General features: G+C 44.0%; 1 protein-coding gene across 1 annotated transcript in view; it reads left to right on the top strand.

Annotated features, from left to right (window-relative positions):
* The window catches only part of DISC1 (DISC1 scaffold protein), a 326114-nt gene that overhangs the window by 61664 nt on the left and 246633 nt on the right, over nt 1–17817 (top strand). Inside the window, exon 5 of the mRNA XM_021696148.1 lies at nt 15131–15260. Coding sequence (XP_021551823.1) covers nt 15131–15260 — 130 coding nt within the window. The remainder of the gene's footprint in view (nt 1–15130; nt 15261–17817) is intronic.

Raw genomic sequence — 17817 nt, 5'->3', positions numbered from 1 at the left:
TTTGGAAGTTTTCCTTCCATTTCTATTTTTTGGAACAGTTTCAGAAGAATAGGTATTAATTCTTCTTGAAATGTTTGGTAGAATTCCCCTGGGAAGCCATCTGGCCCTGGGCTTTTGTTTTTTGGGAGATTTTTGATGACTGCTTCAATTTCCTTCGTGGTTATAGGTCTGTTCAGGTTTTCTATTTCATCCTGGTTCAGTTTTGGTAGTTGGTACATCTCTAGGAATGCATCCATTTCTTCCAGGTTATTTAATTTGCTGGCATAGAGTTGCTCATAATATGTTCTTAAAATTGTTTGTATTTCTTTGGTGTTGGTTGTGATCTCTCCTCTTTCATTCATGATTTTGTTGATTTGGGTCATTTCTCTTCTCTTTTTGATAAGTCTGGCCAGGGGTTTATCAATCTTGTTAATTCTTTCAAAGAACCAGCTCCTAGTTTCGTTGATCTGTTCTACTGTTCTTTTAGTTTCTATTTCATTGATTTCTGCTCTGATCTTTATTATTTCTCTTCTCCTGCTGGGTTTAGGCTTTATTTGCTGTTCTTTCTCCAGCTCCTTTAGGTGTAGGGTTAGGTTGTATACTTGAGACCTTCCTTGCTTCTTGAGAAAGGCTTGTATTGCTATATACTTTCCTCTTAGGACTGCCTTTGCTGCATCCCAAAGATTTTGAATAGTTGTGTTTTCATTTTATTGATTTCCATGTATTTTTTTAATTCTTCTTTAATTTCCTGGTTGACCCATTCATTCTTTAGTAGGATGCTCTTTAGCCTCCATGTATTTGAGTTCTTTCTGACTTTCCTCTTGTGATTGAGCTCTAGTTTCAAAGCATTGTGGTCTGAAAATAGGCAGGGAATGATTCCAATCTTTTGGTACCGGTTGAGACCTGATTTATGACCTAGGATGTGATCTATTCTGGAGAATGTTCCATGGGCACTAGAGAAGAATGTGTATTCCGTTGCTTTGGGGTGGAATGTTCTGAATATGTCTGTAAAGTCCATTTGGTCCAGTGTGTCATTTAAAGTCTTTATTTCCTTGTTGATCTTTTGCTTAGACGATCTGTCCATTTCAGTGAGGGGGATGTTAAAGTCCCCCACTATTATTGTATTGTTGTCGATGTGTTTCTTTGCTTTTGTTATTAATTGCCTTATATAATTGGCTGCTCCCATGTTAGGGGCATAGATATTTACAATTGTTAGATCTTCTTGTTGGATAGATCCTTTAAGTATGATATAGTGTCCTTCCTCCTCTCTTATTACAGTCTTTGTTTTAAAATCTAATTTGTCTGATATAAGGATTGCCACCCCAGCTTTCTTTTGGTGTCCATTAGCATGGTAAATGGTTTTCCACCCCCTCACTTTCAATCTGGGGCTGTCTTTGGGTCGAAAATGAGTCTCTTGCAGACAGCATATCGATGGGTCTTGTTTTTTAATCCAGTCTGATAGCCTGTGTCTTTTGATTGGGGCATTGAGCCCATTTACATTCAGGGTAACTATTGAAAGATAGGAATTTCGTGCCATTGTATTGCCTGTAAGGTGACTGTTACTGTATATTGTCTGTGTTCCTTTCTGGTCTATGTTGCTTTTAGGCTCTCTCTTTGCTTAGAGGACCCCTTTCAAGATTTCCTGTAGGGCTGGTTTTGTGTTTGCAAATTCCTTTAGTTTTTGTTTGTCCTGGAAGCTTTTTATCTCTCCTTCAATTTTCAATGACAGCCTAGCTGGATAGAGTATTCTTGGCTGCATATTTTTCTCATTTAGTGCTCTGAATATATCCTGCCAGTCCTTTCTGGCCTGCCAGGTCTCTGTGGATAGGTCTGTTGCCAATCTAATGTTTCTACCCTTGTAGGTTACATATCTCTTCTCCCGAGCTGCTTTCAGGATTTTCTCTTTGTCTATGAGACTCGTAAGTTTTACTATTAGATGTCGGGGTGTTGACCTATTTTTATTGATTTTGAGAGGGGTTCTCTTTGCTTCCTGGATTTTGATGCCTGTTTCCTTCCCCAAATTAGGGAAGTTCTCTGCTATAATTTGCTCCATTATACCTTCTGCCCCTCTCTCTCTTTCTTCTTCTTCTGGGATCCCAATTATTCTAATGTTGTTTCGTCTTATGGTATCGCTTATCTCTCGAATTCTGCCCTCGTGATCCAGTAGTTGTTTATCTCTCTTTTTCTCAGCTTCTTTATTTTCCATCATTTCATCTTCTATATTACTGATTCTCTCTTCTGCCTCATTTATTCTAGTAGTTAGCGCCCCCATTTTTGATTGCACCTCATTAATAGCCTTTTTGATTTCTACTTGGTTGGATTTTAGTTTTCACTTCTCCAGAAAGGGTTTCTCTAATAACTTCCATATTTTTTTCAAGCCCAGCTAGTATCTTTAAAGTGATGATTCTGAACTCTAGATCTGACATCATACTAATGTCCGTATTGAGTAGGTCCCTGGCAGTCGGTACTACCTCTTGTTCTTTTTGTTGAGATGGTTTTTTCCGTCTTGTCATTTTGTGCAGAGGAGAATAGATTAATGAGAGAACAAAATGCTAGCAGAGTAACAATGTCCCCAGAAAATATACTCTAAACAAATCAGAAAAAACCTGAAGCAGTGGGAAAAGAAAGGGAAAGAGAGAAAAAAGAAAAAGAAAAAAAAGAAAAAGATAAAGATAAAAACAAAAACAAACAAAACAACAACAACAAAAAAACCAGAATGTGATCAAATATGATCAGGCTGGTATATAGATCAGTGCCACACACTAGATTTGGGGTGTATTTTGGTCTTTTAGAAGAAAGTGCCTCCCAAAATTTTAAATAAAGAAAAACTTATATATGTACAAAAATAAGGGTTGATATGATGAAGGGATGGAATATGACTAAAGATGGAAATTATAAAAAATTTTATAAAAGGAATTGATATGAAGTTGTTTGAAAAAAGAAAGAAGAGGATTTAAAAAAAGAAAAAAAAAGGGAGAGGATGTGATCAGGCAGGGGAATAGAAAACACCATATACTAGAGATTTAGGGTATATTTTGATCTGTTAGAAGAAACTATCTCAAAATTTTAAAGGGAGAACAACTTATATATATAAGCCAAAAATATGGGTAACTACTATGAAGGGATAGAATATGACTCTAAAAATGAAAAATAAAAATGTTTTTTTTTTTTTAAAAAAAGGGATTGATAAGATGTTGGTTGAAAAAGGGAAAAAGAAAAATTCGAAAAGAAAAAAAAAAGAAAAAAAGACAGTTAAAAAAAAAATTAACTTTGAAAGACTACAGAATCATGGTAAAAAAGCCATGGATTCTATGTGCAGTATTCCCCTAGCGCTGGAGTTCTGCCATTCTCATTGATTGGTAAACTTGGTCTTGGCTGGCTGTTCTCGCTGATCTTCTGGGGAGGGGCCTGTTGCCGTGGTTTCCAAATGTCTTTGCCGGAGGCAGAATTGCCCCGCCCTTGCCCCCTCCCAGCTAAGTAATCTGCTCGGGTTTGCTCTCCGGGGCTTTTGTTCCCTGCGAGCTTTCCGTACAGCTTTGGAGGCGGAGAGTGAAAATGGCGGCCTCCCGATCTCCGCCCCAGAGGAGCCGAGAACTCGGGGCCCCGCTTCTCAGTGAGCCCCCAGAGAAAAGCCGTCAGTCACTCCCGTCTCCCTGGTCTCCAGCCGCACTCCGTGCTCACCCGGCCTGTGACCGCGCGTTTCTATCTCTGGCACCCGACCCCGGGTGGAGTCTCCAAACCCAGCAGATCCCTGCGGTGCGCTCCCGCACGGCTCCTCCCGGGGGAGGAAGGTGAGTCTCCCCGGATCTGCCGCTTGTTGGGTCCCTGCTGGAGGAGCAGGGGCCCGACTGTGCCGCGGATCACGGTTTATGGCAACCCCGAGCTGAGAGCCCGCGCCTGGGCTCCGCCTCTGCAGCCGGCTTCCCTGCTCCGATACCTGGGAGCTCTGCCACACTCAGGCACCCCCGGTCTTTCTGTGACCCCGAGGGTCCTGAGACCACACTGTCCTGGAGGGCTCCACCCCCCGCTTAGCCACCAGAGTGACGTCCCTCAGTGGAGCAGACTTCTAAAAGTTCCGATTTTGTGCTCCGCGGCTCTATCACTTGCCAGAAGCGGCCGCTGGAGGCCCCCCCCCGCCGTCTATCCTCCCGAATATCGCCTCGGATTCACTTCTCCGCACGTCCTACCTTCCAGAAAGTGGTCGCTTTTCTGATGAGAGAGTTGTTGCTCTTCTTTTCTTCGATCTCCTGTTGAGTTTGTAGGTGTTCAGAATGGTTTGATCCCTATCCAGCTGAATTCCTGAGACCAGACGAAATCCAGGTCTCCTACTCCTCCGCCATCTTGCTCTGCCCGATAGGAGGCCACGTTCTTCTTGTTGGTCATTGCTGCCTCCCTGGCTAATAGGCTGGGACAGTCCGTGCATATGGGCGTTGGCATGCTCATTGTCTATGGCACTCACGTGTGGGTTCTCCAGACGACACCCACCGCAGGCCCTCCCCACTGCCCAGATCCTGATGAGACATGCAACCACCCCTTTTCAGATCTTACTCAGCCTTTTTCTGTAGGCCCCTTGCACCATGGACACAATTTTTGGGAAGATAACTTTTGCGATATCTACTTGATTTATGGGAAGTTCACATATCTTTGCCACACTGAATGGTGGGTGCTCAGGCTGCCCCATTACAGACCCTCCCTGCCTTGCCATGGCTCTCCAGTTTCTTCATCCCTGCTGAGGGGCTAGTGATCCATCAGAAAGTCTGTTGTGTAAGCATATGTTGCAACAGACACTTGATGCCCCGTGTCCCAATCCCTTGGCCTCCCTCCAATTTCCACTCCAGTTGTGGACAGTTCTGTCCGCCTCAGGCACCCAACAGGTATATATGCCATGGGGCTTTCTCTGAAGCTTGTGAGAACGGGAAGTGGGTAACGCACCTGAAGGCAACCGTCAAGCACTGGGCTGGGAGTTGTTGGCTAAATGTGCCAGCCTACGCAGCATCTAGGGGGACAGTTCTGAGGTACTTTCCACATGTTTTTTCCAGATAGTTCCTGGTAGGATTAAGCCCCAGTTGCCCCTGTGGTGATCAGCTCAATAATGTGCCCTTTATTGACTTTTCCTGTTTCTCACTCCCTCACTCAGAAAATAGCCCAAACTCAGATCCTTGTCTCAGGCTTTGTAGTAAGAGGACCCAAATTTAGAAAGATGCCCATGTTGGAGAATCAGATGTCAGTCTTCCTGCTTGTAGGGCACTCCCAATCTTTATGAGTGGGTCTACTGGATTTTCCTGTTTTTGTTTGGTTTGAGTGGGACTGTTTACTTCCTCTTTGCCCCCATGTGGGGCTGGCGGAAGGGGAAGGAGAAGCATCTCTCATGAAAACTCGTCCTACATGGCCAATGGGTGTGTGTGTTGAGTGGTGGTTGACTGTGGTAGCATCGCTCATGCAGCCCCCAGGGTAGGGCACCCGACCCCACTGTTAGAGTTTAGAATGGAGAGCTTTAGCTTTAGCTTCTTATTCCGGAGCCATTGGAAAACTACATTTCAATATCCTGCTACAGCAACGATCAGAAGGGAGCATAGGGGCATCTATTCCTGCTGTATCTTTCCTTCAGTCGAAAGAGTTATTTTTTTCTTTCTCCTAAGAGAGAGGTTTGGCCGACTATCACACATATGACTGATAATTTTCTCATTAATATCTTGCATTTCTCTGACTGTATATCCCATGTATTTTCCCACTGGACCTTCACCAAAATGTACTTTAAAATTGGTCATACTTACAACTTAAATTGTGTGTGTGTGTGGGAGGCCATGTGCAAAATGTCCTTTATCAAAGACTCTTGCCCAATGGATAACTGAAAACACAAGTAGACAAAATACAACAATGTTTAAAAACAAAGATAGACAATGGTTTTCCAGTGGGGCTTATCAAGGCAGAGCTCTGGTTGGCCTGTCCAAATATTTCCTGCTCACTTGCTGCCTTTCAGGTGGGAACAGAGGAGATCAATGTTTGTAGTTGGTGCTGCTTCGGGACCGAGTCATTTTTCCTCTGACCAGCCCTTCCTCTGTTCCCTTTGAACCATGTCATCCTTTATTGTCATTTAATTGTCATGTCGGGACCTTCCCACTATGGAATTCAGGGACAACCAGCTCTAAGTTCACAGCCTGGAGTGGAGATGCACTGCATAAGATGAGAAAGTAACTGTTACAGACACATTTTACCAGAGGTGGAACACAAGATGCCTATGTTATGGTAGGGTGTAATAATGGTCATCATTACCAAAACACAGCAGGGTATGTTTCTGAACCTGAATCCGGGCTCAAGGTCAGGAGCCAGATGTTACTAGCATGGCATGTGCCACCCTCCCAGGAGACCCACTGCTGACCCCTTGTCATCACCTCAAGATGGGAACAGAGGAGAGAAGTAGGTGGGGTGAGCCACAGTGGACTCCTCAGAAGTTGTCTTAGAACTAGTAGATTATAAGTGACATCTTCCAAATAAAGGTCTCCCATGCCATCCTCTTTGCTCAAATTCAACTGAAGTCTGTCCTGAAGCTTGATGTGTCAGGCATCGCTATTTATAAAGGACATTATAACCCAAGTAAATATATACGTGTGTGTGTGTGTGTGTGTATATATATATATGTATAAATGTCTACGGGGTGCCTGGGTGGCTCAGTCGGTTAAGCATCTGCCTTCGGCTCAGGTCATGATCCCAGGTCCTGGGATCGAGCCCCACATTGGGCTCAGCAGGAAGCCTGCTTCTCCCTTTCCCACTCCCCCTGCTTGTGCTCCCCCTCTCGCTGTGTCTCTCTGTCAAATAAATAAATAAAATCTTTCAAAAATATATATAAATGTTTATAACTGACATCAAAACTCAAGGAAATATTCGCATGCCTCTCTAGCGGGGCAGTCATTTCTCTGAGTGGGATAAGACTGTATAAAACCATGCTGCTTAGTTTCCTAGGGAATATGACCTCTAGTCCAATCTCCTTACTCTTCAGACCCAAATCAGAGATACAGACAAAGGCAGAACTGTAAAGTTATCTGAATTATGCCCGGCATTTTTACAGTATTTGTACTATCACAGTGGCCTTGATCATTTATGACACTTTCTTGGATCAGGGAGCTATTTCTAGACTTAAACCACACTTCAGTGATTCTGTGACGGGCCCAAACCACTTCTTTCTCACCATCTTCCCAAAGGGAGGGGGGATGGAGACACGTGAGTCCTATGACATAAACTGGTTAGAATGGTCGTCCATGGGGAGCAGCAACGAGCAAAGGTATTCAGAAGGGGCTGTACTTGGCTCTTGTTGCCAGAGATAGTCACTGGAACTGAAGTTTTCCCAACTGTAATAATGAGCGCATTGGCCTTGATAAATGCTGTTTTTTTTTTTCCTTGACTAAAATTCTTTGCTTCCAGAAGGGGCACAAGATGGCACTTTTTCTGGCACCATGAAGACTGACATTCCTGTCTGGGAAAGGGAGCTTCTGTGTTGTACACACAACTGTAGGAAGCACAAAAGCACAAGTTTTGCTGTGAGCCGTTCTGGCCCGGGAGGGCCCGGCAGCTGCATTGTCTGGCCTCCCCTCTGCCCTGTCGCATTCTCACTCCACGTGCTTCTGAAGGCCACCCTCAGAGCAGAAGGGGGAGGCTCTGGGGACCTGGGTGCCACTAGGGAGGAGGTTCATCTCAGGCACACACTCATTAGCCACCTGCCTTTGGAAACGGTGATTCCCAGACGGCGTTTCATTCTTTTCTCAATATTACTGAACTACGTGCTCACAGAAGTCACACGTGGGGTCACTGGGATGAGAAGTGTTCTCGCTGCTTTGAGCATAGGATCTTATTTTACCAACGGGGTTTTCCCCTCTTTCCATGGTTGGGGGGGAAAGACTAATGTAGAAAGGCCAGGATATTTCCAGCACTGGGCAGCCCCAGATGGGGGCCTGCATGAAACCGGGAGGTGGAGGGCAGGGTGTTCGAGACCCCAAGTCCCTGTTGGCACCCAGGGCTGTTCTAACATTCCAACCCTTGTGTTTTTAATTCTGGCCCCTGAGGGATTTCCTCGTTTTACATACTGATTAGTTTATTGCAGCAATGCTAATTTGTACTGACATTAGGGATTACACACTGAGAATTGTTAAATATAAAGGGAACAACATGTCAAAAGGAAGAGGGAGCATGACTCAGAGGACTGAATATCTGAACAACGGAAACCTGTCCCCTGCTTCATTACTGAGCCGCAGTGTGTCCTGGGACCGCCACTCAGCCATCTATGGACGGCTTCCTACACCTGGAGTCAAAGTGTGCGAGACGGAGAGAGGCGTTTTGGTTAATCACAGGGGCTTTTCTTATGGGTTAAGTAATGAATGTGATTAACAATAATATGGAGAATTCCCAGTTCCCCACCTGTAGCTCCTCTGTAGCTAATTTTCAATTCTATGTTGATTTCCTTCAATAACTCCCAACCCGACCCAGATGGTATCTATTTAGGAAATTCAGGAAACTCTTAATATTTGCATAAGCAGAGCAAATTGGGAAATAAATTAGTGCAAAGAAATGATCCAGTGCAACAGAAAGCTGAATGCAAACGACTTCTGGATTTTCTAGGCCACGGACTCATTAAATCACTCAACAAATATTTGCTAAGCCCCTACTCAGTGCGGAGCTCAGTCTCTCCTTTAGAGGGAATGGTTGTGTGACAAGCCGAGACTATGGAGCCCAGAGTGGGAAGCATGTCCCATTCCCATGGATGGCAATAGCTGATGATGGTTTTGTTTCAGAGACTTACCCTTCTGATACATGTGAAGATCCTCAGAGACATTTCCTCTTTAATCTTCATTATTGTGGATAGGACAGTGTGTCCGCTGGACATGCCCATGGAGCTCATGTTCCCGATGCAAACACGGAGGCACGAGGGACGGCAAATAGCCAGCCCCCTGAGGTCAGAGGGGTTCTGCCTCCTCCCTCATACTTAGTGCGAGGGTGGGGCCCGCACACAGTAGGTGCGCAGTGCTCATTTGTCGAAAAAGCTGATGATGACCCCCATAATCAGCCAGGCAGGGAAGGCATCAGCATCCTCATCAGCATCCTCATTTCAAAAACGAGGAAGGTTAGGTTCAGAGAGCTTTGATAAATCCAAGGACACGTGGCTAGAAAAAGGCAGGACTAAGGCTCAAACCATGGTCACCTCCCTCCCCGAACTGAGCCCTCCCTGTCATTCTCCGCCTGCCCTGCTCAATCGCAAGCAAGGGGCCTTAATCCGTGGCTGTGGGTGGCACGGGACTAGAAGCCAGGAGGAAACAGAAGTTTATAATCTGGCCAAGAGCCCGAATGGCAGAGGGTGTCCAGGAAAGGGTGGGGAACTGGGGATCAGCAGGATGCATCCCTGACCCCTCAACTCTGCTGCTGGTTCTCTTGGTGACCGGGAGCAAGTCACTGAATCTCCCCACCACTGCTTCCTCAGTGACAAAACTCATAATAATACATTCCTCTTAGGTTTGCAATGAGAAGTGAGTGTGCTAAAAATGATCGTGTCTGGTGTACAGAAAATTCTCCATTCATACTAGTTTATTATCATCAGCTTAAGCATTTTTATTACAACTACTACTGGGATTTGCCTTTACGCACCTGAATCAGAGAGTAACAGGCCTTAAAATAAATTTCTAAATTGCATGGTCTGTTACAATAAGTAAGTGGTTTTCGATTATTCAGAGAATTTGAATCTGTGTCAGACCCAGGAATACGAGCAAGCTTCCCTTTTCTGTAGCGGCTATTTTCCAACTTAGAAGAGCTGAGGTGACATATTTTCTACCATTGTTTCTAAAAATAGTAGGGCTGCTTCGTTGCTGTGCTTGGTTGGCTCGCTCATTTGTAAATGCCATGTTAAGATTTAGGAAGTGGGAGACTTACTTCCACCTTGGAACTCCTATAATAATTGGTTTGAGCCTTGGGTTGAGTCTTTGTCCATTGCCTTGTATTATCCTTGTGGTGTGCTCGTCTCCCTTGCTTGTGCAGGAACCAAATCTTGTATACTGCTGGGTCCCTAGCACCAGGCAGGATGCATGGCGCATAGTGGTTAGGCTTAATAGTGTTTTCTTTTTCTAAATGAATCAATGAAACGGGGTAGGAGTGAAAGGAGATGAACAGAGCACAAACACATGTTAGGATCAGTTACTCATTTTCTTTCTTTCTTCCTTGCCTTGCCTTTCTGAATGTAGCTGACACACAATGTTACGTTAGTTTCAGGTGTACAGCTTAGTGATTTGGCAAGTTTATACATTATGCTCTGTCCATCACAGTGTAGCTCCCATCTGTCCTGTTACATGGTTATCATTGACTATGTTCTTTATGCCTTTTATTCCATGACTTACTTATTCCATAACTGGAGGCCTGTTCCTCCCTCTCTCCTTCACCCATTTTGCCCAACACCCCATCCCTTCTCCTCTGGCAACCATCAGTTCATTCTCTGTATTTATAGGTCTGATTCTGTTTTTTGTTTATTTATTCATTGGGTATTTACCCAGAGAAAACGGGAACACTAACTTGAAAAGATATATGCACCCCTATGTTTATTGTGGCATTATTTATAATAGCAAGCAACCTAAGTGTCCATAAATAGACAAATGGATAAGAAAAATGTGGCACGTGTGTGCGTGCACACACACACACACACATGCTGGAATATTAGGCAGCCATGAAAAAGAATGACATTGTGCTATTTGGGACAGTAGATGGACATGGAGGGTATTATGCTAAGTGAGATAAGTTAGACTGAGAAAGACAGATACCATATAATTCCACTCATACATGGAATCTAAAAAAAATGAGTTGCCCATTTTCTTTTCTGAGAAACGTGGAGGTAGTGAGACCCTATGTGAATGTATGAATAAGAACATGCAGCTTCATGCTCCTCCCTGATGAGCCCTGAAGTCCATACACGTGGCAGCCCAGTTCCAGTTGTCTGCAAGGAGATTCCGTGAGGGGGGGGAGAGGACAGGTCAGAAGCTATAGACACCTGCTTTGCCCTTGATCATTAACGTGGGAAATGTGACTTGTTTCAAACACAGACATGTCTGTTTTGTCCAAGGGCTACAAGAGTTTGGCCATGTGAAACTAAGTCAATAGTATAGCTACTTAATGTATATGGTAATAGCATTTCCATTATAGTATTAGAAATAACATATGCTCGCTATAGAAAACTTAGAAAATCAAAGATTGGCCAAAAGAAGTAATAATAATAATAATAATAATAATAATAATAATAATAATAATAAAAGAAGTAATTCTACCACCCAGAGGTAAGAGCTGATAACATTTTGATATTTTCCTATTTTTTTATATACCTTTTTTTTTACAATGGTTGTTTCATATTATACCTATTACCATAATAGCAGGTTGAGAAAACGGCAATAGAGATCATTTTCCAGTGGTTACATCTTTGGAGACCTGGTTTTAGTGGCTCCATAGCCTTCCTCTGTGTGGCTGTGCCATGGTTTACTGCTCTGGTCCTCATTTTGGGCCACAGTTGTGTGTTTTCAGTTTGGGGCTACTAAGAGAAATGTGGTATTTTTGTAGCTAACCTTTGTGCAGATCTGTGATTATTGATACATGATGAATTCTTAGAAGTGGGAATATAGGATCCAACATTATATTATATTTTATGCTGCATTCTTATTCCCTTCTCTTACCAAGCAGTGATGGTTCCTGAAAACCTTTGCCAGTTAGATGAAAATGCTATTTTGTGTTTGAATTTGCATTGAAAAGTATTTTTGAAAACCTCAATGAGATACCACCTCACACCCGTCAGAATGGCTAAAATTAACAAGTCAGGAAATGACAGATGTTGGTGGGGATGCGGAGAAAGGGGAACCCTCCTACACTATTGGTGGGAATGCAAGCTGGTGCAGCCACTCTGGAAAACAGTATGGAGGTTCCTCAAAAAGTTGAAAATAGAGCTACCCTACGATAGCTCTTGCACTACTGGGTATTTACCCCAAAGATACAAATGGAGGGATCCGAAGGGGTACGTGCACCCTGATGTTTATAGCAGCAATATCCACAATAGCCAAACTGTGGAAAGAGCCAAGATGTCCATTGACAGATGAATGGATAAAGAAGAGTGGTATATATATACAATGGAATATTATGCAGCCATCAAAAGGAATGAGATCTTGCCATTTGCAACGACGTGGATGGAACTGGAGGGTGTTATGCTGAGCGAAATAAGTCAATCAGAGAAAGACGTGTATCATATGACCTCACTGATACGAGGAATTCTTTTTTTTTTTTATTCTTATGTTAATCCTCATACATTACATCATTAGTTTTAGATGAAGTGTTCCATGATTCATTGTTTGTGCATAACACCCAGTGCTCCATGCAGAATGTGCCCTCCTCAATACCCACCACCAGGCTAACCCATCCTCCCACCCCCCTCCCCTCTAGAACCCTGTTTGTTTTTCAGAGTCCATCGTCTCTCATGGTTCATCTACCCCTCCGATTTCCCCTGCTTCATTCTTCCCTTCCCGCTACCTTCTTCTTCTTCTTCTTCTTTTCTTAACATATATTGCATTATTTGTTTCAGAGGTACAGATCTGAGATTCAACAGTCTTGCACAATTCACAGCGCTTACCAGAGCACATACCCTCCCCAGTGTCTATCACCCAGTCACCCCATCCTTCCCACCCCACCCCCCACTCCAGCAACCCTCAGTTTGTTTCCTGCAATTAAGAATTCCTCATATCAGTGAGATCATATGATACATGTCTTTCTCTGTTTGACTTATTTCACTCAACATAATACCCTCCAGTTCCATCCACGTCGTTGCAAATGGCAAGATCTCATTCCTTTTGATGGCTGCATAATATTCCATTGTATATATATACCACATCTTCTTTATCCATTCATCTGTTGATGGACATCTTGGCTCTTTCCACAGTTTGGCTATTGTGGACATTGCTGCTATAAACATCGGGGTGCACGTACCCCTTCGGATCCCTACTTTTGTGATACGAGGAATTCTTAATCTCAGGAAACAAACTGAGGGTTGCTGGAGTGGGGGGTGGGTTGGGAGGGATGGGGTGGCTGGGTGATAGACACTGGGGAGGGTATGTGCTATGGTGAGTGCTGTGAATTGTGCAAGACTGTTGAATCACAGATCTGTACCTCTGAAACAAATAATGCAATATATGTTAAGAAAAAAAAAAAAAGAAGAAGATAACAGGAGGGGAAGAATGAAGGGGGGGAAATTGGAGGGGAAGACGAACCATGAGAGATGATGGACTCTGAAAAACAAACTGAGGGTTCTAGAGGGGAGGGGGGTGGGAGGATGGGTTAGCCTGGTGATGGATATTAAAGAGGGCACGTTCTGCATGGAGCACTGGGTGTTATGCACAAACAATGAATCATGGAACACTACATCAAAAACTAATGATGTTGGGGCACCTGGGTGGCTCAGTCGTTAAGCGTCTGCCTTCGGCTCAGGTCATGATCCCAGAGTCCTGGGATCGAGCCCCACATCGGGCTCCTTGCTCAGCGGGAAGCCTGCTTCTCCCTCTCCCACTCCCCCTGCTTGTGTTCCCTCTCTCGCTGTCTCTCTCTCTGTCAAAAAATAAATAAAATCTTTAAAAAAAAAAAAAAAACTAATGATGTAATGTATGGTGATTAACATAACAATAAAAAAGTAAAAAAAAAAAAGAAAAGTATTTTTGATGGGAAACATTTTCCTTAACTCTTTGTAAGTCCTTTGGTTGAAGTTCTTTTTTTAAAAAAGATTTATTTATTTATTTGAGAGAGAGAAATAGTGCAAGCAGGGGGAGGGAGAAGCAGACTCCCCGCCAAGCAGGGAGCCTGATGCGGGGCTTGATCTCTGGACCCTGGGATCGTGACCTGAGCCGAAACCAAGAGTTGGCCTCCGGCCACTTAACCGACTGAGCCACCCAGGCACCCTTGTTTGAATTTCTGATAGATGTTTTCATCGGTATCTTCTTGGTTTGATAGAACTCTTGAAATTAGCAATATTTTTCCTTTTTATCACACATGGGTGGCAATATTTTCCCTAACTTGTTGTTTGCCTTTTAATTTCAATTGGTGTTTTCCTAGACATAGCTCCCTTAAATGGTTGACGTGGGTTTTTGCTTAGGGTATATATATTTTTTCTGTCCAACTGCATTGAGTTAGAAATGGAATACTTTAAGGACGAATTTGTCATTCTTTAAGGGTAAATGTCTGCAAGACCCCTATAAAGCCTCAAGCCTCTGCTGCATTTCCCCAGCATTGCTTTCACCAAATGTGCCATCTCCTGCAAGAATAAGACAGAGCCAGATTTTAAGTGGTTTTGAGTCTTTGAGCAAATGTTTTCTGAGAAGCTCTGACCCAAGCATCTGTGAATCAGTCATACCTCTTTTTAATACCTCTTTTTAATCTCCACAGCCAAGATCAGCCCCTGGCTTTTGGCTCTGTCTGGATGATCAAGGCAGTGCTGTCCAATAAAATACAATGCAAATCACAGACACGATTTCCAGTAGCCACACTAAATAGAAGGAAGAAGAAACAGGTGAAATTAATTTTACAAATATAGTTAATGCAACCCAATACATCGAAAATATTATCATTCCAACACGTAATGAACATAAAAAATATTGAGATATTTTGCACTCTTTATTTTCTTACGAAGTCTTTAAAATCTGGTGTGTATTTTACACTTTCAGTGCATATATAGCACATGTGGCTAGGGGCCATGGGACTGGACCGTGCAGGCCTAAAAATAGCAGTCTGGCTCTGGGTAAAAGCAAAAGCCTCAACAGATCATAATTAAAACAGAAACTTACATTAGGGACCTCATCCCTACGACCCGCCTAAGGATGAGAACGGCTGGTGGTCACTTTGTGAAATTTTTCTTTTAACATTTTTTAAAAATGATTTTTAAAATTTATTTTTGTGTGTGTGTGAGAGAGAGAGAGGGAGAGAGTGAGCAGGAGCGGGGGGAGGGGTAGAGGGAGAAGCAGACTCCCCGCTGAGCAGGGAGCCCCATGTGGGGCTCGATCCTGGGACTCCAAAGGCCACCCCAGCGCCCCTCTCTTAACATTTTTGTGGCTCTGAGGATTTCACTCTCTCCACATCTGTACCTGTATGGGTGTTTTACTTTAAGGGCCTGCGGTGATGACCCCCACACCCCACCCAGAATGGAGCCGAAGCTGATGGAACCCACTGCTCAGGACACCCTGCATGTGTCCATCACCAGACGAGACTGGCTTCTTCAAGAGAAGCAACAGTTGCAGGTAAGCAGGTGAAGAATCTTCAGGAACCTAGGCCAGCATTTTTCTTACCCTTGGAAGCCGAATGCGGCAGGGCGGGCCTTTGCTCGGTTTGAGTGTAGCAATTAGAGCTTTGGCCATCCACCCGTGAAGTACAAAAGGGGGAGATGGGTGGAGTGGGCCGGAGGGCTTGTAGGAATCTCATTACACACAGGGGTTGAAAGCTCCACGGTGTTTGTGCCTGTTTTCAATATTCCTCATTACCTTTTGAATATGCTTTCCTTGTCTGCCAGGCCAATTTGTCACCTCTTATCATTTTGACCTTTACAAGGTTCTTTTGAAAGGCAGGAAGTAATCCGTGCTGCGAAAATCCTTTATGGAAAATTGCATCGAGTTGAAGTGTAAGGAGCAGTTGTTAGGGTTAGGGTTAGGGAAAAACTGGTAGACATCGCACAAAGGGAGCTCCAGGTTGGGCCAGAGCAGTATGTGAAAGTTGACCGGGAACCGTCTAGAAGCTAGAAGTCTAGGTGCAGCACCGAGTTAAAGGCAGGAGGCCATCATCAGGTACTCTGGAAGTTGAGGGCCCCCCGTCCCCCCTTAGAGACAGCAAACCTTGAAGCTGGGTCCACACTGGCTGGAGCCTGGAGGCCTTGAGGCAGGAATGGGGAGCAGCAAGGAAGCATCGATTGAAGGCAACGTGATTTCCGGAAAGAGCATAGGTCTTTAAGACCCGAGTGCAAATCTTGGTTTAGGTTCTAAACAATGGAATGCATTTAGACTGGTTTATGGGGCTTGGACGAGTTACTGGACTGCCCTCCCATCCCAACTCCCCGCTGTGCAGAGTATTCTTATTATCTGAGTTTGCTCACCCAAGTCCCCACAGTAGCAAGGTGGCAAAGGGAGGCAAAAATCATCACAATTTGAAAATATTCTCCAGTAAACTGAACACTTATATATTCAGTGAGTATCATCATAAAAGTTTGTCATCTGACGTATGGGGTTCGGGAGTGAATGGTCAAGAAAGAATTCTTGAGACGTCTTCGGGGCAAAATGGTGGTTTTAATAAGCCTGGGGACAGAACCCGTCGTCAGAAAGAAGTGCACTGGGTTTGAGGAGTGACTGATTATATACTCTTAAGTTGGGAGGGGGTTAGGGGCTGTGTAAGTCTCTAAGATGAATTTGGAAGCAAGGTTTCCAGGACCTTGAGGGGTTATTTACTACTGTCTAGTAAACTCTTAGTCATGAGACCCTTCAGATGTATATCAGTGGGCCATATGTTTGGAAGATGATTGCTAATATATATCTTGGGTAGAGAGATAAAGGAAGTTTCCAAAGGGATTTTTGTATGTTAAAGACTTGCAGGATCCTGGAAGTCAGGCTAATGTCAAGCTAGGGTTGCCTTTTGCCTCTAGCAAAGTATTCACTTTGAGGCAGTTGAGTTCCTGGAGGAAGGTCACCCTGCCTTTCTCAAGTACTTGTCAGTGGGCTGCAAAGGAAATTTGATTATTTTTTCTACATTTCTTTTGCTTTTGTTCTCCACATCAGTTTGGGTAGTTAAAAATGGGCAATGTGGTTTTTGGTTTTGAACAGTATTTACCAGTTACAGGTCTGCATAATTCCTGATGATGTCAGAGTGTACAGAAAACAATTTGAGCCTGGGATACTCAGTGTGTGAGGGAATGTTCTTGGCAGAGCTCTGGGGGAAGGGGGATATCCGTTCATGCAGCAGGTATTTGAGGGCCCCCTATGTGCCAGGTACTGTTTGAAGTGCTTAGGATTTCTGAGAAGTTGATGTTCTAGTAGGGGTGGGCGTGGGGAGCTAGATAAGAAATGTCAAACATAATTAATACCTAAATTATCTCCTTACTATGTTGTAGGGTGCGAGGAGCTATAAGACATAGGCTAAGATCAACTCATTGTGCAGTGACATTGAAGAGAGGTAACAGCCACGTGAAGGCCTGAAGTGGGGATGTGCCTCACGTATTCAAAGGGCACCCAGCAGGCCAGGGTAGGGGAGAAGGTCAGGGAGAAAAGGGGTCTTGGAGGGCCTTGCACACCTTAGTGGACACTTGGGCTTGTCTCTGACTGGGAGTGTGGAGCCATTGGAAGGTTTTAATCTGACCACGTTTTGAAGAATCACTTTGACTTCTGTGTTAAGAATAGCGTGTAGGGCCATTGTGGAAAAGCATGGTGGGTCTTCACAACATTAAAAATAGAATTACCACGCAATCAAGCAATTCCACTTCTGGGTATATGCCCAAAGGAATTGAAATCAGGGCCTCAGAGAGATGTTACAAGCAGTATTATTCACAATAGCCAAAAGGTGGAAGTGACCCAAGTGTCCACCTCTAGATGAATGGATAAACCAAATGTGGCCCATCCACACAATGGAGTATTATACAAACTTAAGAAGGAAGGAAATTCTGACACGTGGTGCAACTTGGATGAACCTCGAGAACATCATGCTGAGTGAAATAAGCCAGTCACAGAGGGGCAAATACGATGATTCCATTTACATGAAGTTCCTAGAGATTCCTAGAGACCGAAAGTGGAATGGCAGTTGCCAGGGGTTGGGGGAAGG

Source organism: Neomonachus schauinslandi, chromosome 6, assembly GCF_002201575.2.
Source record: "Neomonachus schauinslandi chromosome 6, ASM220157v2, whole genome shotgun sequence".
Taxonomy (NCBI): Eukaryota; Metazoa; Chordata; class Mammalia; order Carnivora; family Phocidae; genus Neomonachus; species Neomonachus schauinslandi.
The sequence above is the reverse complement of the archived record's forward strand: the minus strand, read 5'-3'. Positions and strand labels throughout refer to the sequence as shown.